The 25,951-nt window shown below is 40.2% G+C and overlaps 1 protein-coding gene across 1 annotated transcript in view; it reads right to left on the reverse strand.

Annotated features, from left to right (window-relative positions):
• The window catches only part of SYN2 (synapsin II), a 411,884-nt gene that overhangs the window by 45,592 nt on the left and 340,341 nt on the right, over window positions 1-25,951 (reverse strand). The window contains exons 6-9 of the mRNA XM_077821776.1: window positions 22,796-22,858; window positions 19,833-19,975; window positions 16,241-16,315; window positions 12,860-12,962 (exon numbers count right to left, since the gene is read on the reverse strand). Of these exons, the coding sequence (XP_077677902.1) occupies window positions 12,860-12,962; window positions 16,241-16,315; window positions 19,833-19,975; window positions 22,796-22,858 (384 nt within the window). The remainder of the gene's footprint in view (window positions 1-12,859; window positions 12,963-16,240; window positions 16,316-19,832; window positions 19,976-22,795; window positions 22,859-25,951) is intronic.

Genomic DNA, 25,951 nt, shown 5'->3' on the forward strand with positions numbered 1-25,951 from the left:
AAACTCATGCATGTTCTATAAACCAAAAATCTGTGTAGAAATTATTCAAGATATAAATACAAACGATAAGTGCATTTGAGAAAACTGTAAGCAGTTCGCAGAGAATTGGTGAACCAAGAGGGGAAATTCATCAACAAATTACATACAATAAGTTATGTGTCCAACTCTATTAATCAGTTAGTTTATTATTATCAAAGTGGTTACATATCAAAAGTATGAACTAGTATGTAAAAGGAAGTCAGCCAGTGGAAGTATAATATTTTGAGTGATAATGTTAATAACCTACACCTATAAAAGGACACATGGACTGAGGTGATAGTTAACCATGATATACTTAGGATGGATTCGCCATCACTGGAAACTTTTAAATCAAGATCAGATGCTTTTTGTTTCTATGCTCTAGTTCAAATAGGAATCAATTCAGAAAAGTCCTATGGCCTGTGTTATCGGCCCTTCTGGTTCTATAATCTGTGATGGGATAGGAACTTGCTCACTAGGACCTGAACCAAGATCACTAACCTATTTTACACAGGCCGCCAATTACCCTTCTGCTGGTAATGGCTTTCAGTTATTTTTGACCTATGCTGAATTAGAACTAGAGACATAGAGGTAAAAAGCTCCCAATTTCATTACTAATTCCCTCACCAATAGATGCAATCCTAATACTTTTCTGCTTACGATAACTGATGATCTGTTTCTTGAACAATCTCTGGCAAACTTCAATGGACTTTTAAAACCAAAATTAAATTACTCTATGTACTGTTCAATATACTTTACTGACTGTGGTACAACTCTGATGCTTAAGGAACTGAAACTTATTTCACCAGAAACCTGCTGGAAAAGTTGTAATTCGAAATGGCCATTTTCCAGTCCTATAGTGAACATTTAGCTGACACTTGGCTGGGAAACGTGAATCCACACAGACAGATGTGGTTTCTCATGTACATCTAGGGGACATATTTACCTTTAAAAGATTAATCTTGGCCTCCTGAAAATCCAAAATTTCATATAGCACAGACTAGTGTGCAATATGGTGTCAGAGATTTCTGAATAAGGGAAAGTCTTGATCAACTGGGCAAACAAGTTTTACAGCTGGATCTGGTTTCTTTTACTGAGCTAAAATATGGTATCAACTAATATCAGTCCATGGTAGTTGATAAAGTTTAAAATATGCTCCTGATTTTTGGCCAGGTCTCAAACAATACAGCAATTGGAATTTTGCTGCTGAAATGCAATTCTGACAGAAAATTGTGGGTGCAGTTACACAGCACAGGTGCATACATTTAGATGCCTAACTACCTAATTTAGGGCTGCAAATTACTGCTAGATTGTTTTTGATCTGTTAATTGCAGGCCATGTTAAACGTCTGACCACAGGTGCCGGCTTCCTCCTTGCCCCAGGAATGCTCAACCCTTACTCCACCCCTTCTTCTACCCCTCACCTGCGCCTCTTCCTCCCCCTGCTCCTCCTGCACACCGTGGAACAGCTGACCGCAGCAGGCAGGAGGTGCTGGGAGGGAGAAGTTGAGTGATGGGGTTGCCAGTGGATGGGAGGGGGGGACAGGGGGAGCTGGCTGGCAGTGGGTGCTAAGCACCCACTAATTTTTTTCCCGTGGGTGCTCGAGGGCTGGAGCACCCACAGAGTCAGCACCTATGCTTGTGGCCCTCTTTATTTAATGACTTACCCAGTGAGATTTTTTGAATCAGATGGGGTTATGGAAAGAAGAACTGATGTCCCATGTACAGGAGTACCATTCAGTATTCCTTACATTCCATTTTGATATTAAGATTTTTATGCCTTATTTTGTCCAATACTATGTCCTGAGTTTGGAGCAATATCAACTAAGTTAGAAAAATAATTGAGCTTAATCTCAGTGTCCATGGGAGAAAAATATAACGAGGCTGAAAGTTTTCCAGTACAACAGCAAGTGACTTAGCGCTCTACCAATGAAATGCCAATTAAAAGCACTGCATTTTTTTAAAAAAGCCTAAATTGGCTGAACATAGTCTACACTGAATGGTGTTTCCAGTAGCTGCTGCTTTGCTGTTTTTTCCAAGTTAGGATATTTTACACAAGTATTTGCCACAACTTTCCCAAAAGCTGATGTATAGCCAGTTGGGGGTATAAGGTAAGTACTTATGATATGATGTAATTAGACCCATATCAATAAATCATGTGAAGTAGTTACTGGACACTGTGAATTTCTAGTTCACTAGCTAATAATGGTTTGCAGTGACTGTATTTATTTTACTACATAACATATGTTTGTTGTATCTTTATCTAAAAATACAACAAGAAGTTAATGAAAAAAGAAGCCCATCACTGGTGAATACCGCTTTGGAATGTATAGTGTGGCAAAGAAACCACATGGGAAAGAGAGGGGGAATAATCCAACTATTGCACTGTGGTTGGTTAATGTGTTTGAAATTAGAAAAGTGGTGAGCTACCAGGAAACCATTAGTCCAGCCAGCTAACCAAAGAATCTGTTGTATCAGCCCTGCTTACTCCATTTCTTTGACCATAACTGCATAACAGACACTAGATTGAAAGAAAAGGAATACCTGTGGCACCTTAGAGACTAACAAGTACTCCTGTTAGTCTCTAAGGTGCCACAAGTACACCTTTTCTTTTTGTGAATACAGACTAACACGGCTGCTACTCTGAAATCTAGATTAAAAGAGATTTCTTTAATTTTCACACAGTTACACTGATTCACATTGGCCATACTCTGTTGCATCTTGGGATATAAATGGTGAACTGGGGCAAACTACACTGTAAAAACAATACCTTAAATATTGTTTATCTTTTAGATAAAATGTAAGCAATCCTAAACTTTATTGGTGCTGGTATTTACTAAAAGTAGATAATATGAAATTTGTTTAAAAATATTTTAAGTGAAGGTAAGAATATCTTGCTGCCTGATTATCCATATTTGAAACTATTTAGACAGATGCAATCCCATGATAACCTTGACAGGAATGAGGGAATAGTGGATTTGGTATTATATTTAGGGACCATCTTTTTATGGCCAGATTGTGTCCTTAATCTGGAGTGTGCTTGGGATGGTGCAGAGCTGTATTTCCCTATGGGCACCATCCCTCCCTCAGGTCCTGAGTATATAAGATTCATTGTTCCTTAAAATTATGCAGCCTGCTTTCCTCCATGGGCCAATAGGACCATGACCTTAGTTTCTTCCCTTTATGTTGGCTTGCACTCCAGGGGCCAACCTGAGCAAGAAATCTCTAGCATTTTCGTATGAAATCTGTAAAAGATAATGCATTTAGGGTTGATAATCCATCACTGCATTAGTATACTGTATTTTTTCCATGTCTGTGCTCCAAAGAGCAAACTCACTAAACTTGTAAATAAATTTATTGGCACCTGGGAGAACATCTTTAGAAATCTGTTTGAAATTAAAAAGTTATAACACTTGTAAAATAAAAACCTCGATCTAATGTGAGTTATATATAACAACAGCTGGATCTTATATACTGCTTTTCATCAATACTTGATGAAGCTCTTTACGAAAGAGGTCAGTATCATCTCCATTTTACAGATGGTGAAACTAATAAATTTATTTGTTTTTAAGGGCATGTCTACATGGGGAAATTAGTGTGGTGTAAGCTAAAGCATGAATTTAAAGTGCACAAACTATTCTGCACTAACTCCCCATTTAGAAAAGCTTTAAGATTCCTACCTGCTTAAAGCTGCAAAAATATTCTGAATGAAATCTGAAACGTTATCAAAGACTGTGGTTTATAGATCTACAGGTAGGAAGCTGGTTTCTGCAGGGAAGAAGGTCCTGTAGACTGATTATAGGGTAGGTATCAGTAAAACTCAAAACCAATTCAGTATTAAATACAAATCAGAAGGATGCTTCTGTGGGGCCAATGTAAAGGATTTGATCTAATTCAGGGTCTTGTACCACCATAATAAGTGCATCTTGTGTAGCTTCTTCCAGTTTTGGTTTTCCAAGAATGAATTGTGGAGAGATGGCACTCACTAGTACTCTGCAGTGCAAAGCAGTGTCCAAAGTATCAACTCTTGCTGCTGTGCAGCAGTGTGTAAAAACTAGGGAAGCATATTTTTTACATTTGTCATTCTATCTATTACATAATAAGTATGAAAAGAAGTTGAACCCTGTAAATTGACATTAATTTGATGTTTTATTAGCATGAACTTGTGAGACAGTTAAAGCTAAATGTTGAATTCGTAAAATTCGTTCATATTTCTATTGCATGTCTTTGGTGTAATGGTGATGGCAGCTGAGTATTCAAACTGAGGTGAAAAGAACAGAAACTAAATGAACAGATCTGATAACGGCACAGAATAATTACTTGGCTTTCCTGCTGATAAACCTGACAACCAATTCTTCTAGATGATTCTTTAATTAGCTTTATTACTCTCTAACAGGACTTTGACTTTACAGACACAGTCCTTTGCAGTATGAAAGTAAATCTGCAAAGGCTTCCTTTTGCCCTAGCACATAGCCAGCTACTTTTTAAATACAACAGTCTGTAGAATACTATTCTGTCCCTAGGACATGGGTTGCCACAGGTATTCAGAATGATACCTTTCTGCTGGAAAAGCCAGCTAGAATTCATCAGAAATAGCAGTGGCAGCAAAAAGGAATGACTACAACATAGTAAAGATGTAGCTAATTTTTTTTTTAAAAAAAATGTAGGAATATTCTAGAGAACGTTTAACAGTTAGGCAAAGAATGCTCATAAAGACCCCCTCTCTAAGAGAATAGTAGGGATCATAATCAGAGTTTCAAGTAGAGCTGGTAAGAAAATGCCAGTTTATTGAACTTGAAATATCTTGTGAAAGGGAGTTGGGTGTGATGAACTTTCACCAAATCACAGGCAAGTTTTCATTGGACTTATCTGGTTGCCTGACAGCCTGCCTGGCAAACTGCTGGGGAGTCTGGGCTTCTAAGGCCCACAGCTCCAGGGTAGCCCCATCATGTGGACTGCATGGGTCCCTGGCTCCAGTTACAGCCCCACCATGCCAGGGCTTCCAGGTTCCCTGCCATTGAGCTAGAAGCTGAAAGCCCTGCGAGCCCCATGTCCACAGCTGTGTGACTCAAACTGGCACTCTCAGGACTTCTAGCTTCCCTGCCGTGGAGCAAGGAGGTCCTCTGATGGACTTAGAATCATAGGGTTAAAAAGGACCACAAGGGTCATCTAGTCTAACCCCCTGCCAATATACAGGATTTGTGGTGTCTAAACCATCTAAGTTAGATGGCTATCCAGCCTCCTTTTGAAAACCTCCAGAGAAGGAGCTTCCACAACCTCCATAGGCAGTCTGTTCCATTGTCCTACTGTTCTTACAGTTAGGAAGTTTTTCCTGATATTTAATCTAAATCTGCTATGCTGTAGTTTGTACCCCTTGCCTCCTGTCCTACCCTCTGTGGCAAGAGAGAACAACTTTTCTCCCTCTTTTTTATGGCAGCCTTTCAAGTATTTGAAGACTGCTATCATGTCCCCCCTTAATCTCGTCTTTTCTGAACGAAACATACCCAGTTCCTTCAGTCTTTGCTCATATGGCTTGCATTTCATCTCTTGATCATCTTTGTCAATTGCCTCTGGATCCTTTCCAGTTTCTCTATATCCTTTCTATACATTGCTGACCAAAATGGGACACAGTAATCCAGCTGAAGCCTAATCAATGCTGAGTAGAGCAGTACTATCACCTCCTGTGACTTGTATGCAATGCCTCTGTTAATGCAACCTAAAATTGCATTTCCTTTTTTTTTTTTTTTTGGTAACAGCATTGCATTGCTGACTCATGTTGACGTTGTGATCCGCCACTACTCCCAAATCTTCTCAGCAGTGCTGCTGCCATGCCTGCTATCCCCCATTCTGTATTTCTGCATTTGGTTTATCTTCCTTAACTGTAGCACCTTATATTTGTCTTTTGTTGAATTTCATTTAGTTGTTTATAGCCCAGTTCTCCCAATTTATCAAGATCCCTCTGAATTTTAGCTCTATCCTCCAAAGTGCTGGCAACCCCTGCCCAGCTTTGTGTCATCTGCAAATTTGATCAAGATGCTCTCTATTCCTACATCTAGGTCATTAATAAAGATGTTAAACACCAGACCCAGAACAGATCCCTGTGGAAATCCACTGAGACCTCCCTCCAATCTGACATCATTCTATTAATAGTTATTCTTTGTTTGCGGTTGTTTAACCAATTATGTATCCAATTAATGGTAGTTCTGCCAAGCCCACATTTCTCCAGCTTATTTGTCAGAATGTCATGTGGGACTGTGTCAAAAGCCCTGCTGAAGTCCACCACATTCCCTCTATCTATCAAACCAGTTACCCTGTCAAAGAAGTCAGAAGGTCTGTAGCTCCAGGGCAGCCCCACCATTCAGGTGAGCAGGTAACCAGCTAGTCTGAGAGTCTGAAAGCCCTGGGCCTCTGGTACAAGAGCAGTTCACATTGTGGGGCTGCCCCATAGCTGCAGAACCTGGCAGCTGCTGACTGAAATTGATACTGCTAATAGTGGCAGTGAACCTCAAAAAAATGTCAATTACAGTCTGTAGCTGTTGGTCTTGGGAAGCACAGCTAGTTTCGGAAACACTATGTGTCAGTGTTTCTGCAACTAACATTTTTTTGGATTTCCAGTTTACGAGAAATTCTGAAATATCGACATTTCTTGCAACCTGGAAACCCCACATTTCAACCAGCTCTGGTTTCGAGGGGTCATAACTACATTTATTGCACACGCCAACTATAGAACATTGTTTCAACTTACTGTCATTTCTGGTCTCAGAGTTTTAGATCTAACTTTTTTCTCCAGAGAATATATGCAGAACACAATGGGCACACATACATCCTTCAAAAATGGATGCTGCAACAGAGCTTGCTCAAAAACAAAAAAGGTACGTTTTTCATCAATTTTTTTTTAATTTGAGAAAATTGTGGGTAAAGATGATTTGTGGAAGTTTTGCCAAACTTCTCCCCACATTTTCATGACCAAATGTTTATATTTTTCACTGGAAAAAAATCAATTTTTCCCAAAATATTACTAGCTGTAATGCTGAGTCACAGATATAGGAATACATGCCAGCTTTTGAAGAGTACCACTCCAATAAGTGTGTCAGGATATGGCAAAGTAGATGAGTGCTGCCCCTTAGTTTCAAGAGCAGTGCAGCTGCAGAGATTAACTGATTTAGGCACCAGAGACAGCTGGAATGGTTTGCTGTCCACTCTTAATTAGTGGTTACATCAGCCTCTTCCAAAGATAGAGCCTGCTCCTAAGACAGGACACAAATTCAGCATTTTTTATTCTGGGGACAGATCTCCGTAACCACAGGGAATAATGCTTCTAATGGAATGTTGTTTGTACAGATGCTGAGGGAGAGGCAGAAGTGACTGCCAAACCCAGAGAATAGCATTTTTGAGCTGATGGAAGAGCGGGTGTTTCACTTACAAAGGGCCGCAAAACAAACAATCCATATTCTCTGTGAGGAGCCCTGAAGAAGGGGGTGGGAGTTGGGGTATAGCATGACAGATGTGTTGTAGTCCTGCAACACCAGTGGCAGTCAAGGTCAGCACTGCCAGAGAACAACTGGAGATACCACTATTGTTAGCCAGCCAGTCCCAAAACATTAATTGATGCCATTCTTGATCAGGTATATGAGGAAGGAATAGAAGCTGCTCCAATGTTAATCTTTTCTACTCAGTAAGTGCTAAGGAATAATAATTGTATTGGTTTCAGGAAGCAGCACCTTCCAAGCCAGGGGAAAAATCCTCCTGGAGGGTTGGTTAAAAAGGAGTGCCTGTGTCTGCATAGAGAGGAGGAAGTGCTGCTGGTGAGAAGTTTGACCTAACCCAGAAACCTAATATAGCTAGAAATCTGTATTTTAAACTGTAATCGTTGATAGCCAAAGACATTGAAAACCATTTATAAACATGTGAAAGCAAAACATGAAACCCCATGAGGAAAAACTCTAAAAGAGGCTAATTTTTGAAGATGAGGATCTGTAGATTTTTCGCTTTCAGAATAAGACTTATTTCTTACTCCAAAATGCTAAGTGTCTGTAAATTTGCTTCAGTGTGCTTAGCACTTATGACATATTCCTGTCTTTATGAATTCAGTGTATTTCAAAAATACTTCCATATTATTTATGATCACTCGCATCACTGGTACAAAACAAGTATGCTAATAATATTACATGCCCAGTTAGGAGGCTTTAAAATGCAAATAATTAGCTGTTTGTTATGGAAAATGTGCCAAACAACAGGAGAACCACATTCAATCCACCTACCTGTATAAGAGAAAACTATTTCAGAACAATGAAGAATAGCTTAGCCTTCTTTAGACTTGGATAAAATATCAAGGAAATAACACTTGCATACAGTGAGCATGCACTGGACTAAATCATAAATAATGGATCTCTTTAGAAAAGGTGCTTTAAAAGTACAGCTAGAACATAAAGTTCATGAGACATAACATGGTGTCAGCAGTTTGTATCTGATTCTGGTACTGTCTATTGCTTAAAGATTTTGAGGACTGAAAAGAAGCAGAGCTTTAAATCATGAAAATCTGAAATGACCATCCACAGCACAAAACAAACCAGCTAAATTACCAGGGGAATATGATTAATGATAACAGCATATAAAATGAAAAGCGATGGGCAATATGAAATTCGGTAATCAGCTTCCAGAGGCCAGAGCTAGTGTTATTTTCATAAGACATACAATTATAATAATAATTTAGAGTTGGTTTTCTTTCAGCATAAAAGTCAAGAGGTAATGCACCTAATACCACGGATATCCTGATATTGTGAGTCTCTGCTTATGTATGTCCCAAATCATGAACCTTGTATTATACAGAGGGTATCTGCCTAGAACAGTTGTTCTCAAACTTTTGTACTGTTGACCCCTTTCACATAGCAACAGAGGTGAAAGTAAGCCGGTATGCCCCAGGCCCTTTAAATTGCCTCCAGAGCCCCGCTGCTGGAGCCCTGGGGTAGCGGCTGCAGGGCTCCGACGGCTATTTAAAGGGCCTGGGGCTCCCCTGCTTCTACTGCCCCGGCCCTTTAAATAGCCTCCGGAGCCCCGCCGTTGCCACTCCAGGGCTCCGGGGGCTATTTAAAGGGCCGGGGCGGTAGAAGCAGGGGAGCCGCAGTCCCTTTAAATAGCCCCCAGAGCTCTGGGGTAGCGGGGGCTCCAGGGGTTATTTAAAGGGCCAGGGCTCCAGCTGCCTCCGCTGCCCCGGTCCTTTAAATAGCCGCTAGAGCCCCGCCGCTTCCCCAGGGCTCCAGTGGCTAATTAAAGGACCGGGGCAGTAGAAGCAGGGGAGCCCCGGGCCCTTTAAATAGCGCATGGAGCTCCAGGGGGCTGCTGCTGCTACCCCGGTGTGGGGGGAGACGGAGGGGGGGCACTTACCTTACAGGGTGGGCTGGGGCTGGCTCTGACCCCCTCGGCCCCGCCCCTTCCGCCCTAGGCCCCTCCCCTTCCGGGGGCCAGAGCTGGCCCCAGTGTACTGGTAAGTTGCTTGACTTACTTTCACCCCTGCATAGCAAGCCTCTGAGTGCGACCTCCCCTTATAAATTAAAAACACATTTTTATATATTTAACACCATTCTAAATGCCGGAGAAAAAACGTGGTTTGGGTTTGAGGCTGACAGCTCATGACCCCCTGAGGGGTCCCAACCCCCAGTTTGAGAACCCCTGGCCTAGACAGAAAGTGTGTATTTACAAAGGACCCAGTCTTCCTGTCTGAGAGGATGTGTTTGTTGAAGGGGTCCTAACATTGCATCTGAATTTGACTTAAGTGTACCTATGTTTTTTATACATTGTGTAGTGGTCTACTATTTTAAAAGTCAGAATTTGTATTATCTTATTGTATTGGGTGCAAGTGTGTTTATACAGTTTGACATTTAAAAAGTCAGCATTTACCCTCTGTTATCAAACCATGTCTGAGACACCACAGGTTTCCCCCTATCCTAAAGTAGGCAATCTTTGTGGTATCTCAGAACAACTGTGTGGTAAATGTTGACTTTTTAATAGCGATCACTACAAGTTTATAGGAAATCACAGATTTTACATATATCATGAACCTGATCTTCTAGAGCAGTTCTACATCTGAATGGATAATACAACTTTTAACAATCAGTGCTGATGAACGTGTCACCATTTCCAAAACAATTCAGCTGACTCTGTAGAGTAGCAAAGAATTGCCATACTTCTATCAGTTCTGTAATTTCAGTGCAGTGTCTATTATGTATGATATTTTTAAATGGTCCTTAAGTAGGCTCACTACTGTTGATTAGATTTTTTTCGAAAAACTGGAGTATTTCTGGTGCAGATGGCCAGGGCATGTGCTCAAAAGGAGGAAGAAAAATGAAGTATTGTGCATGTCTCTTATGAGATTTTCAGTCACAACTTTTTTTTAAATCAGTGAAAACATTTTTCAGACCGGTCACAGGCACGGGTCCTCATCTAGAAAGGCACTGAGTGCATGCTAACTTCAGTGGGAGATGTTTACCATTTTGCAGGTGTTGCGCAGAACCTTGCATGATTGTGCTCTAAGTCCATGGTAAACTGTAAATTCAAGCACTATCCTCTATTTTGAATTAGCAGAAGACCAAAAAGGAGATTTTTTTTTTATAAAGGGAAAATGTACTTCCACAAGCTTACAATCGGCCAACTTAACCAGCTTTATAGAAACTTAATAAAATTGAAATTACTGCGTTGCTGAAAACAAGCATGGCAGACTTCAACTAAACAGGGAATATTTCAGAGAGAGTTGCAGTATACGAGGAAGTGAAAATAGGGGGTTAGAATGGAATGGCTTTCATCCTGCTGGATGTGTACAGAGTTGTTTTGATGTGGCCAAGCATATTGTCTGAGGAAACGGGAGCTCTACAGTTTACATTCTTCAAGATGTGAGGGAGCTACTACTGATGAACTCTAATTTTTGAAGAGTACAGCACTGAGTTTGATCCTGCAAGCTTCTGAGCACCCTCAACTACTACTGATGTCAGTGGGAGTCGTGGGTGCTTAGCAGTAGACAGTGATGACAAATGAATTTTAATTGCATTTTTAAGCAGCTATATGTATTTTCTTCTTTTGGAATCTCACAAGCAGCACACAAAAGACCAAACCTTTTGCTTTTACTTAGAAATGGATACCATGATCCGTGAGAGGACAAAACCAGAACCTCTCTCTGGATACCAGTGTACTTTGTTAGCTTGGATAAAACCACCCTTGCTTTTGTTTTTGCAAAATCAGAACCTGACCGGGGCGGGGGCTTGAGTAAAATGGAACTGGGATCCTCAGGGCAGACTGTCCTGAGATGCTGAAAGCATCCTGCGTTGTTAGATTGTAGTGGAGTGGATTGGCCGCCCACAGACCCAGAGTGGGAGGAGCCCCTCATTGAACCCTGGTGGGCGGAGCCATGCCACACTCAACCCTTTTCACCAGAAGTCAGTGGACGGGACCGGAAGTACAAAAGGTGTGCCAGAGAACTCCGTGAGGAGGCAGCCACCGGAGAAGCCTGACGCCTCCGGTGAGCTCCCGAGCTGGGAGGCCACTGCAGACCCCGAGGGAGCCGAGGACTGGCCTGGACTGCCAGGGCCACTTACAGACCCTAGCACGGAGGAGCTGCAAACACGGACAGAGGCCTTCTTCCCCGACAACCAGGACAACCCTCTAAAGCCAGGTACACCCTGAGGGGGAGTTGGGAAGTGGGCCAGGGGTAGCCGACCCCTGTCTGGCTGCAAAGCTGACAGCAAGCGAGTCAACATGTTGCGGTCAGGATCCCCGCTGACCCAGTGGCAGACCGCTCTGCCGCTGCTAGGGCCCTAGGCCAGGACGTAGTGGAGTGGGTGGGCCTGCTTCCCGCCTGCCACCCCAATCTGTGGGTGGCAGTCTCCCCCTCTCTTAGGCAAGAAGCCAGTGCTTGTCAGCCCTCCGCCAGAGCTAGGAGGCCCGACTGTTTGCTGCTCAGCCTGAGTGCAGGCCTGAGCCCTTTAGACTCTCTACTGCCCTGCCCCGATCAAGGGCCTGGGCTAACTGGCTGTTCGCTGCCCAGCTTGAGTACAGGCCTGAGCCCAAGACTCTTTGCTGCCCCGACCAGGAGCTGGGGCTCCGTAACTGTGTTTGTTGTTTGGCCCTGATCACAGGCCCGAGCTCATGTCTCCCGTTGCCCCACTGATTCCCCACATAGGCGACCCCCGGAGACATAGTGGGGTGGACTGGCTGCCCACAGACCAGGAGGGGGAGGAGCCACTCCCTCCAACGGACTACATAGATAAATAATCTGTGATGGCTTTTTTGGGGGGTAGGGTGGGGGTAAATGAAATGATCAAGAGCCATCAGGTCTAGAAACTCCTATATCATTTTGAAAAACCCAGCAGTGTCTTCTAGCAATGATGGTTCATGGGGTATCAGACCTGAAAATTGCAATTTAGGCTGAAAAAAAGGCACACAGTGAAAACAACATTCTTAATTTGCCTTTCCATGTAAAGATATACTTTTGTTGGGGTTCCCTTGGGATAGTGCTGTACACAAATCTTACTCCAAAGTAATATTGGTGAGCCCATTTAGGAAGGAAAGTTTAAGAGTTGGGAAAATATGACATCTCCATTTGGTTTTGTTTGTAGTGTGTGTACATTTCCTCAGACACTAGAAAACACTGCTCTATGATATGGTTACATTTTCCAGCAAGCTGTTCCCCGAACTTGGTTATTGGGTCTTGCATTATGACTTAAACATTGTTAAATACACTACATCCTCAAATGCAAACAACCTGAACTGGATACCTAAATCATAGGTAAAGTGGTTTTACTTAGGTTTTTTAACAAGGAAATGCTTACATTGACAAGTATGGCATATCTTACCTCAAAAATATAATCCTTTCCATCCTTGCCATGTACAGCTTTGACAGCACAGATATCCAAACCCCCAAACATTTCAGAACAGGTGTCAACCCAGAGCTTGTACCTGTTGTGTAGAAAAAATAGTTCCCATCAGTATAAAATCAAGTCAAGTCCTCATTATTATATAGGCCTAATTTGATAGTTTGTTAGCTGGACAGTTGTTTTAAATTCACTATTCTCCTGAGTCTGTCAGCTTTACTGAATTTTCATTTACTATAGTAGTGTCTTCGAAATACTAGCCCAGTGTCCACTAGGCACAGTGTTGTGATGTCACAGAGGAGCTAGCTCCCTATTTCTTGAGCTGGTGATATACTGGCCCTAGCTCCAGCATAGTTTAGAATACCCTTAAGGCTGATCGAAACCATGAATACTGGTACCTGCCCCTAAACCATGAATATTGGTCATCCATCATCTGACAGTAGCTGGAGCTCAGTAGCATTCCAGCCATGGTTCTTCTGTCTTTCACATGCTCTTTATGCTCAGGCCAAGAGTGGGTGGTGCAGCTACTTATGCTGGTTCTACACCAGCCAAGGACTCCCCAAAAGGCTAAATCATCAGCTGCTGAGATCTAGCCAAATTCTGAACCTTCTTTGCTGCTGGAGTGGTGCCAAGGAGCCAAAGTGAGGTAGACAACTGGGGCCACTCTAAATCTGTGTACATGAGCAGAGCTCCAAATACGCTGTTACGTAACTATTGCCTGACACTGGCTCCGCTGCTTCTTAATTCTGGCTATTCTTACTATTCTATCAGGAAAGCTAATATCTGTTTTGAAACATGGGAGTGTCTTTATCTTCAATATTTTACTGTCCATAAATGTATTCAACATGGTCAGTGATAGGTTATGAAGAAATCGTTTAAAAGTAAACCAACACAATGAGAATGGACAATAGAATTTTAAAGGATGTTTCAAAAAAGCTATAGAAAGGATATAATTATCTGCTAAATTCTGTCGGGTTTTGGAATAACATTTCTGGAACTATTTTGGTTTAATGCCCATTAAACTATTATATTTTATAAGACTTTTCTATATGGAGTGTTCTATTGATTTTGTGTTCCTTACCTCAAATATTTTAGATAGTGTAATATAGTAAGTTAGGCCCTTTTTAGACTCTTAAGCACATTACCTCTTACATTACATTTAATTTATAACCTTGTCTTTGCTGGCACAAAGGTATATTTTTATAGTGCAATAACTAATGTGTGATAGTTATTTCTCTGTAAAATCCAAAGTGGAGACAAACCACTTCTAGTGTTACCACTTCCAGTGGTAGCTAGGTGAGGTCAGCACTATACTTCCATCCCCTCCCTCCCACCTGGGGATGACTAGTTTACTTCACAGTAATATAAAAGTGCCTAGTCTCCACTATGTGTTTATTGTGGGATAGCTAATATGTGTAAACACACTTTGTTTTTGGTCAGGGAAGATGTAGCCTCACTTTCTGAAAGGATAGAGGAGCATTTCAGCTCACTTTCACTTCCCCCTCAGAGTACAGAGCTATCACTGCCATGCTGAGGGATCTGTCTACATCAGGGGTGGGCAAACTTTTTGGCCCAAGGGCCACATCTGGGTATGGAAATTGTATGACAGGCCATGAATGCTCACAAAATTAGGGGTTGGGGAGCAGAAGAGGGTGAGGGCTTCAGCTGTGGGTGCGGGCTCTGGGGTGGGCCAGAAATGAGGAGTTCAGGTGTGGGATGGGGCTCCAGGTTGGGGTACGGGTGGAGGGGGTTGAGGGCTCTGGGGTGCAGGAGGGTGCTCTGGGCTGGGACCGAGGGGTTCGGAGGGTGGGACGGGGATCAGGGCTGGGGCCTGGAGTTGGGGTACAGGAGAGGGTCAGGGGTGCAGGCTCCAGGCAGTGCTTACTTCAAGCAGGTCCTGGAAGCAGTGGTATGTCCCTCATCCGGCTCCTACGCAGAGGCATGCCCAGGCGGGTCTGTGCACTGCCCCATCTGCAGGCACCTCCCCTGCAGCTCCCATTGGCCACAGTTGCTAGACAATGGGAGCTGTGGGGGCAGCGCTTGGGGCCAGAGCAGAGTGCAGAGCTCCCTGGCTACCCCTCTGCATAGGAGCTGGAGAGGGAACGTGCTGCAGCTTCTGGGAGCTGCACGGAGCCATGTCATACATGGAGCAGGGCAAGCCCTGGACACCACTCCCTGGCAGGAGCTTGAGGGCTGTATTAAAACATTTGAAGGGCCAGATGCGGCACCCAGGCCATAGTTTGCCCACCCCTGGTCTAGCTGGAAGGGGGCAGGCACTGGACAGCAGGGAGCTGTCATTCCTCATCTCACTTTGTTTTCATCCTTGTAGAAAAGGCTGACTTTCCTGTGTCTGTCAATTCACAAGTGGGAATGCGTGACTGTAGCTTCCAGACTCAGAGAAACTGAAGGGAAAAATGTTATCATTAGTGAAGAAACTTTATTTTACCTTTTCACCACCTGACCACACTACAAAAAGGTGAAGATCTTTTAGCATCATGAAAACAAGGATAGGACATTTTTACTGTGCATAATTTGTTTACCTTCAAACAATGGCAACAGTTACAGAAGTAGAAAGAAGAAAAATCTCACAGCCGCAGTAAGACTCCAGAACTCTGTTTTCAGGGGACAGAGGCCTAGGTACAGCTGAGGAACATACAAAAGTGAGCAATATCAGAGTACTGGGGCTAAGCTCAAGCTGGTATGGAAGGGAAGAAAGAGCTTGATAGGGCTCTAGGAAGGGTTGCTTGATGGGTAGAAGAAGGAAGCAGTGGTGAACCTAACAAAACACCTGGACTGGTGTCATGGGAGACACCTCAGTACATCCCAGCAGCTGAGAAGAAACTTAGTGTAGTGTAGAGGTCTCAAGAGGGAAAGAATATGCCATTCAGCAGGGCTACAAAGAAGAAAATGCTTTGTGTGTCTGAAATTAAGACCAACCTGTTTGGTTGCACAGGAAAAGAAACTTTGCCCAAGCTAAAAATAATATATGGATGGATGAAGGAGAGAAAAAGTACAATATACCAGGAGGAGAAGTCTGCTGGGGAGAAGAGGACAAATGCATCAGAAGAAATGACTAGTGGACTAATGCTGTGGTGGTGAAGTGCCTGAATAGAATCCTGACTGGCTTGACGGTGAGTGCATAGATTTAGATTTAGGAATCTAAATAAGGATGTGGGAGCTTACCTTTAAGGCACTCACTATTTGGAAAACCTTGGCCATATTATCTCAATGAATTTTTCAAAAGGAACTCTTGGACCTTCAGTTAATACTACTTGCACTAACATCAGCCATGGGAATTTTTAATTAATTTAAAATGAAAATTATTTAAATTTCTAATTAGTCCATACATGAGGCTACACTTACCTATCTGACATAGCGATTTGTTCCAACATTGCAGAGCCAGTGTTTGTCTTCCAGTTTCCAGATATGGAAGTCCTCCTGAGATAAAAAAAATTACAGACACAATATTAACTGAGTACCTATTGCACACTTACATTTATTGTCAATAAACTGAACAGATATCTTCACCATCTGTCTTAAGTTGCTCTTATTTTCACAAAACTATGATACCAATGGTTACCTCTGTTTCTCTCCTCCTGCTGCTTACCATATAACGTCCACACTGTGAAGAATTCAACTGATAACATAAGTCTCAGTAAAACATCATGCATACATTTTATAAGTATGATAATGGCAGTTCCCCATGCCTTGTTGCCTGTTCACTTTCATAACTGTTGTGACAACTGTTGGTTAGTGGTGATATCACTAAGACTATTATGAAATTGCAGCTACTAGGGGTGAGTATGGATGCACCAACATTGTGAACTAATTCTAAATGCATAGCAAATAACAGGAGACAAAGAAAGCTTCAGGTCCAGATATCAAATCCATCCCAAACTTTCATTTTAGCCAATTATAGAGTTAGGCCCTAACAGTGATATTCAGATGCATATTTTGAACCACTCCAAGGTTCAGGACTGTTCAGAGTCATTGTTCCAGTTTGACCCTAATCAAGATAGACTCTACCTGTGAAATCTGGATTTAGCTTCAGGCCCTGATTCTGGACCCTTCTCTAATTTAATGTAATTTAATTTATCTTTTATTCCTAATGATGTCATTTTAAAGCTCATTAACAAAAGCTATCATTTACCATCTCTCTTTTGGTGTCTATAATAGATCATCATCATCACCACTATATTTTATAAATGAGTACCTTTTACAACATTTTGGCTTTTTAAACCAACGATGATGAATAGTACAGAGAAGAGGAATGCACTCTGTAATTGTAAAGACTGTATTAGAAATGGGCAAAGGATACAAACAGTCTAAATTATGACCTTTTGTTTCCTGCTGGCAAAAGAACAGCAACACCTTAATTTATGAGAGTGAATTACAGTGGCACTAGGCTTGTCTCCATCTTTCTATAAACCTAATTATGAGCTTGGGAAGAGGTATCAATCCACAGAGTAAAAGATTTTAAAATATATTAATTGAACAAACAGATGTACTAATTATGTATTAATCAGGGAATCAAGTCCTAGCACATTAGAGTGCATTACACTTGTGCCTATCATGTATTTTCAGCTCATATCCATCTTTGTGAAGTTTGAAGAGAAGCAATGTCTTAAAAGAAACAAAGAATGAGAGATTAATATAACACTTTCTACTAGCTCAAGTATAAAAGGCTTTTACTCCCCTTCAGTTTGATGAAAAATCACTTGCATTTCTATTCTGGCCAGTGACTTCTCTCCATGAAGAGGTACATAAATTACCATACACTGTACTTGCAATGCTGATGTGGTGTTTTGATACTACAGTACAGATTATTACTTTAGACTGATGTGAACACTACACATTAGTTTTGTTGTTCTTTTGGTCAGAGAATTATGAATTCAATGTGTGTTGCTTTTGGAAAGAGAGGGTGGGGATTTAAGATTAGTTGGTACTTTTGTACATATGTGTATGTTTTCATTGTGCTTCACCCTTTTTAATTATATTTCCTTGAAGTCAGATGTAATGAATCCTGTACTGGTAGTTGTGTGTGTGTCATGAAATCTTTTGAGGAGCTGTGGTATTTGGAGTGATCCAACACTGCATTTTGTCTATAATCGCCACTGACAAATGTTAAACATCCCTTTTTTTGTGAGTCATGGATCCAGATTATACCACAATTTCCCACAGAATTACAACACAGAAGCTCTTAATAACACTTTTTAAACTACAAAAACAAATGTTTTGCTGGTATTTTCTGTGGTGGCTCTTTAAGTACTCTGTTTCTGTGTCATAGCAGAAAATGAGAACCAGCTGTAGAACAAGATACTACTGACAAAACTTATATGAATGCATATGAGGTGTTGTACAGTGATTTGGTAAATCGCCTGTTTTTCATGCTGCTTTAGAGTATATAGCAATAGATTAATATTTCTTCATAAGAATCTAGGGGAATAACAGCTAGGCTCACAGTGTTCAGACACAATTCCCTACCTTGGAGAAAATGGAGATTTTAAAAAAAGTCTGAGGAACATACTACCATTTTAATTCAGTTTTTGAGGTCTGTTTTCCTATTTGCATTTTCAGAGTAAAAAAAAAAAGCGTTAAATGTGGTAAATAGCATGAGTGAGACTCCTAAGAGAATTCTGGTCTTCAGTCAATCCAACAAATCTAGGGCTCAGTTTTCAGAGTAACAGCCGTGTTAGTCTGTATTCGCAAAAAGAAAAGGAGTACTTGTGGCACCTTAGAGACTAACCAATTTATTTGAGCATGAGCTTTTGTGAGCTACAGCTCACTTCATCGGATGCATACCGTGGAAACTGCAGCAGACTTTATATATAAAGTCTGCTACAGTTTCCACGGTATGCATCCAATGAAGTGTTTAGTCTCTAAGGTGCCACAAGTACTCCTTTTCTTTTTGTTAATCTCAGTGTTTCTGGTTTGCCCAATAAAAATTAGGAGTTAGGCTGTACTTTAGCTCAAATATAGCAATAAATAAAAAAAATTAATGTACAAGAATTCCTTCACCTTTCCAAAAATATGGGAATCCCTAGGTGCATACTACATATATTGTGTCCATTGCATCAACAACTGAATTATGGGTAACAAATTTATGTCTAGATCATGCAGTGACCCCTGGAAAGACAGAGCTGTGAGCACCCACTTCAAGCTCTACTGACATCAGAAGAGCTCTATGTACATCTGTCTAAAGGTCATTGCAAGATTGGGGCCTCAGTTATATCAGTTGCAGTTAGAATGAAATATTCTGTGCCATTAGTCAAGAGTTATACATTCAGGTCTCTCTGTGAATGAAAATGACCTAAAGTTGTCTCAAAGCTTTTTAATAATAAAATTGGGTCTTGTTGCTGAAGGGATTTAAAAAGTCACCTATAAAACAATCAGACCCCACTTCTTGTTGTTGGTTCTCTGAAACTATTTTGAGAAATTGCTGTGGAAGAGTTGACCCACATGGCAGTTGTAGGTAACCATTCTGCAATGTCCTAAGCATGTGTTTAATTACTCCCTTCTCTTTTCTCCCTCCAAAAAATGATTAGAAAGTACTTTGCCATATTTTAAACCATTTGAAGTAAAGTCCATTTTGTCCTCTCCACAAGACCCCTTTTAATTTCCATTTTTTATAACCTCTGTATGCTTTCCATTCGAAATATCATTTATTTTATTCTCTCAGAGCATTTCCATTGTTATTTCTGTAACAAACAGAGTTCAACAAAATGCATTATTAATATAAACATGAAACAGCTGAGATATTTTAACACTTAAAAGCTTTTGAAATAATTGAAAATGTCCATCAACAAATTTAAAAAAGGCTAAAATACCTTCCTCCCAGAAGTGCTGATAATAAGGGACTATTTAAAAAGAGGCATTAGACTTCAATCAAGTGAACTTTGGTGCTGCTTTGTAAATATTGAAATCAGAAAATAAAAGGAAATATTTTTTGGCTCACATGTATGCTTTGTAGTTACTGCCTATCTTTTGGATCCTGATGTCGTATTTGGAGTCTATGAAGGGTTCAGTGGTGGCGTAGGTTTGGGTAAGTGCTACCACACTGGCTATGTCCTGAAAATCGTAGTGGTTGTCTACCTTAACCTGTTGTCATAACACAAACAGCAGGAGGAAGAGAAAAACAACAAGAATAGTTAAGCATGTAGTGTAAAATGCAATTGCAAATGACTCCTGTGAGAAATATTACTTTTTATAGTGTCAGCTTACAAAACAAAGAATGGATAATTTATCTGATCTGTAAAAAAAGCTATAGTTGTCAAAACTAGACTATGGCAAAAATATTCCTGCAATAAGCTGTGTAATTTCTAGCCAGAAATGTAACCTTCACTGTTGTAGAAGGCAATCATCAAGTATCGACATTACATTTTGTTTGTTGGAAACCCTTTTAAAATACTGATGTTTATTTCTGTGTCACATAAACAATCTCTAGGAATAGTTCTTTATAGGTAATTTATTGTAGCATTTTGGCATTTTAGTTTTAAGGATGCAGTGAACAGTACTTCTGTGTGGGATGGATCAGTTATAATAAGAGGAAGGAAGGAAGGAAAGGAATACAAAAGTCCAACCAAACCAAACAAGAAAAACCTAATTGCATTATCTGCCCATGAATTTTGAAGTCTGTTTATACCATTATGTGTCAAGACATCTCACCAGACTGGGAGATGTTTTTTAAAGGATTGAATTCTATAGTCTTAATCCAATATGGTTCAGCTCTTTCTGGCCTTCAGGAATCTTCATTAGAACCTGAAACACAAATGGTTGCTTATAGGACTTCATATTTAATTTTGAGATAAGTAAATACACCTACTGGGTATTTAGTATCTGTGTTGTACTTTTAAATAAGGTGACAGGCATACTAATGAAGATTTTGAGGGATAATGTGAAAACTGAATGTGTGTAAAAGCATGTGTTGGGTGTACACAAACTTTACATCAATCTTGTTTTAAAAATGTTTTGATAGTCAGGAACCAGTCCTCCAAGGTCCTAAGTGTTCTGAACTGAACTGAGGCTCAATAAATGCTGAGGGAACACATCATCTGACAAAAATAGATCAATATCTTGAAGGATGAGTCCATAGTTTTTTAAGGTGTAACCATGTATATCAGAAGAATGTGAGTGCAGTAACTTGCATAGTGGGGCATATCCTCCTCCAACTGAAATCTATGGGAATTTCACCACTGACTCAGTGGGAATTGGACCAAGCTCAATGTTAACTATAAGTGCCTGGATTCAAAGCCTGTAGCTTTGATGTCAAAGCAGCCCATTATATTATCACAACTTTAGCCATTTCCATCAACTTTTGGATTTAAACGAAAATGTTATCCAACAAACTGGAACATTTTATAGGCCAAATTTAATGGTGATGGTTCGGAATCTGTGTAAATACAGTACGTCCCTCAGCCCACTCTGCTTCCAGCAGCTCCCATTGGCCTGGAGCAGCAAACCGCGGCCACTGGGAGCCGCGATCGGCCAAACCTGCAGACGTGGCAGGTAAACAAACTGGCCTGGCCCGCCAGGGGCTTTCCCTGCACAAGCGGCGGAACAAGGTTGTATCTATCTATAGCAGTGGTTCCCAATGTACTAATGCCAAAGTCTTGAAAAAATGTTATGGTATAAACACTTAAGTGGGAGTTGCATGCATATATTTAAGAACAGTATTTGGCCACTATGGTGGAAAAATTATGAATATATGGAAAAAAGTTAGATGGTGTAGAAAAAATCCCATTAAAGAACCAATGTAGGTGGGAGAGGAGGAATAATGGAGTTACTAAGATTAAAAAACCCTCATACAAAGAGGTGTTGATAAACTTTCCCCAAATCAACATAGTAAGAACATCCAGGATGGTAAAGTAACAATGTGGAGAAGATAAAAAGGTTCCTGGTTTTGTTTTTTAAATTCAAGTATATTTTATAGACCTCTTAAAAAGAGAGATTGGTTGCTTAAGCCAATCAACTCCTAGTAAGGATGTTTAAGCAATTACGTTGTTCAGTCATGGGATATTTGTTTGTGTCCATAATTTTTGTAGTAGGTGAGGTTTCTTGTGTACAGGAGGCTCAGAGCTATGCAAAATGTTAAATATCAAGGAAATTAAATAATTTCCTTAACAAATCCGAAATGCAAAGATTGCACATTTATTGACTAAAATATTTTAAATGACAAAAATCAATTTTCTACTATTCAATGGCTGATATTTCATTCATAGAATTTTTGGAAATCCAAGAGGATAAGTGTCATTTGATGACACTTTGCCGTTGTTCAATCCTTTTTCATCTGAAGATCTCTTAGCACTTTGGAAATGTCTACCAATTGAGTACCTGCACCCATTGACATCAGTGGAAGCATAATTGAGCTATACAATCAAACCACCATTGTGAGATGTAAGTGATACAGAAATTGCTTCACCCACCAGTGAAATGCAGTCGCCTCTGGATTGAATGCAGCGAGTGTGTGCAACTCTACAGGACAGGAAATGAAGAAAAATACTGTATCCAATTGAAACTACTGTGGGAATTTAGGAAGCTGTAGGAGAATTTATTCACCAGATTCTCAGACCTGCAAATCTTTACTTGTGCTTATAAACCTGACTTTTCAGGTAGTTCTGCTGCAGGCAACAGAATTATCATATAAGGCCCTGATTCAGGAAAGCATTTGAGCATGTGGTTAAGTCCCTCTCTCAAGGTCAGAATTTAAGATGTCTGGGGATGTAAGCATATGCTTTAGTACTGTCCTGAATAGGGACCCAAGTAACGCTTTGCACAATCAGGACCCTGAGTTGGAATCTGGCCAGCACACAAGTTTTAACACCTACTGTGGAGAAGTGTATATATTTTAATATTTAGACAATTAAAATGTAGACTAGCACCAGAAAACCCCTATCATGTATATATAAATAGCACCTGCACCTTTCCCATGCCTGAATGAGCATGTCCAATCTTCACGACAACAGGAAACGTTGGCAGCGTTAACTAAGAGGGGAAGAAAAGAAAAACAATATTAATTTAACTGACCATTGACGTCATGAACATTTTAATATTCATGAAAATAACAACTTCTGAAGTAGCTGTTCAGGATTCATTAGAACTTTTTTCATCCTGGTTTAAACTTGCCTGCATATCTTCATCTGTCAAACTGACGTTTGCAAGAACATAATCGTTACTATGTTACACTACTCTCTGTCCCATGTAGCTTTAGTTTATACAACACAACAAAAAATGCAGTCAAACAGCTCTTCCCATGCAGATATTTTAGAAGTATCCATGGATTGCTCAGATATTTAACTTGAACCCAAGGGTTTGTTTAAATAGAGCTGGGCTACCTTATGAATAACATGCCCGTACAACATCTTAGATAATTGCATAATCAAAAGCTACATTCCTTTCAATTCAATTTCAGAAGATAAAAAAAATTATCTGAAGAAGTTTGAAACTTCATTTATTGCAAAGCTCTGCTGAGAAAAAACTTCTTCATAATAAAGATACACCCACAACATTCTAACTCAGTTTAGGATTCCAAACACAGAGAAGACCTTTATCCTCACAGCATGTAGCATTAAAAACAACATTTGCCACTCTCCAGTTAGAACTTGATTTGGAGAGATGCTGAAAGATGTGTACCTTCCATTGATAACAGTCATTCTCATGTCTCTCAGCCTGCTCAGATTCAACGGCAGAAGATCTCCTCCAGGTGACTACAAATAACTGGGAGGGTGGAGATTGGATTTTAATGGCACCCTCTGTACCTGTAAGTTGAATTTCTAACTTAAAACCCCAGGGTTAGCATCTGGGCTTCCCATTATATATTTGATTGGCAAGCCAGGTAATTTTTGGTGCTCATAAGGACAGTGATCTCAAAGCATGAGAAGAGTATGAGAGCCAAATCCTCTTTGTTAAAGAGGGCACTTCATCTCTCATGGGTTTCAGTGCTCCATCACCAAAGCTGGTTCGTACCATGCTCTGCATGTATGTGTGTTTGAGGGGAGGAAGAGAGAAGACTCATATTTTCTCAGAACCCATCAAACCAAGGGAGAATAAAGCAAAATGCCAGAAATGAATAGTACACTTCTACACCACACCTTGCAGGGTTGATAAAAATAAATGATTTTAAAAAAACAAACATTTAAATTAAAAAAATCCATTTTTTAAAATCAGATCTTTTTGATAAAATGCATTTTGAGGAAAAAAACCCTATCTAAAGCTACATTATAGCTCAAAGATATCTCATCATGGAATAGGGATTATAAATTCTAATTCTATAGTAAGAGACAATGTATTCATGTAATGTTTAAGAAAAGTTTTGTAAATGAGTTCCAATAGTTCATAGATTAGGGACCCAATCTTATGGGGTTCCAGGGGCTTCTGTATAGATTATTTAGGTTAATCTTTTTATCTACTTTATGGAACTCATATGCTCAGTCTAGAAGATACCATCAGAGATGCTTAGTTTTGCAGTTCTCAAACTGTGGATTTGTGCGTCCAGAGATATCATGCTTGTTAACAGCAAAAATGTTTTAAAATAAATAAATAATTAATATATAGATGTGAGAAATAACAGATCTCAACTCTATTGTCCCTCTGCAAATTTGTGTACACAGAGTCAATCCCTTACCTCTCTCTAAAAGTGCAAAGTTTCAAAAAGTTGAATGAACAGAAGATTGTTGGGCGTGGAATAGATCTGGACAAGAAGAAGTCTGGAGATAAATGTGAAGAAGGGAGGACAGGCAGTAGAAACAAAAGTGAAACTGTTTGAGCAGCATATTCCAAAAGTCTTGAGGTCTCTGAGTGTAGCCTTCATTGATTTGAGATCTATCATACAGTTCTCTCACAGAAGGGAAAACCTATAATGGCAGTAGGCTGTAAAAGAAACCCAATTTGGGAATATTTTAATGAAGTTCCTTTACCTGTGGATAAGACAGACATGCGTGCAAAATGCAAACAGTGCAACAAAGAAATGCAAGGCCTGGTTTTCCGAAACAACATCATGAGAAGTATTCCTTCTTAGGAGGAAGCTGCGTTGAAGATGATGAAAGGAACATGCCTGAACATGCAGGATCTTCAGGTTGGTAAACGTTTTTATTTCATACTTCTTTCTTAAGGACTGCCTGTCTTCCTTCTGGACTGTTCTTGAATTCTCATGTTTGAGCAAAAAATATAGTTGTTACTCTACGGTACTATCATTTTAGATGCAGCTGTGATACAAAATAAATAGGTGAAATAGGCAGATCTTTCTTTTACAATTTTACCTTTAAAGTAGTACTGAGTGTCAGTGAATGCAATGAGTAATACTAAATGAGCATTATGGTAATAATAATTAAATAACTGCATTGACTTATTTTGTTTAGGAGAATCCATCAACAACATACAGGATTCTGAGGACTATCCACCTTCAAGATCACCATCATTTTCTATAGTTTCAGAGTTATCTGCCAATGATAGTGTTTCAGTCACATCACGTTTGTCACATAGCCACAGTATATCACCTGTAGCAAAAAGGAAAAAAAAATCTCCATCATCCAGAAACAACCATAGATAAGTTTGTGATAAGAACCAGCAGATTACAAAAAGAGGTAATTGAGGAAAAAATTGCCCGGTTTGTTTAAGCAACAAACTCTCCTTTCCGTATGGTTGAGAACCCACACTTCATTAACATGCTTCAGTCATTAAGACCAGGATACAGTCCACCCAAGAGAGCAAATGTCTCAGGCAAATTGCTGGATAAAGTGTATGAAAGAGAAATTGAGCAGTGTCCAAAAGGTCTAGAGGTTGAAATTGTTAACCTGAGTCTTGACAGGTTGAGCAATGTCCACAATGATCCTGTTGTATGTGCTTGTGTGACAACAGAAGAAGGGAATGTCTTCCTTACAGAAACAACTGAGACACCAGAAAATGCACACATAGCAGAATACTTACAAGAAGTAGCAGTAAAAGCTATAACAAACTGTGGGAAAAAAAATCAAATGTCTAGTACTCAGTTTGGTCACAGAAAATGCTGCAAATGTATCCAAGATGAGAAGAAATTATTTAGAAGAGAGTTCCAAGCTAATAACATACGGTTGCAGTGCT

The sequence above is a fragment of the Eretmochelys imbricata genome, chromosome 7 (assembly GCF_965152235.1).
Source record: "Eretmochelys imbricata isolate rEreImb1 chromosome 7, rEreImb1.hap1, whole genome shotgun sequence".
Lineage (NCBI taxonomy): Eukaryota > Metazoa > Chordata > Testudines > Cheloniidae > Eretmochelys > Eretmochelys imbricata.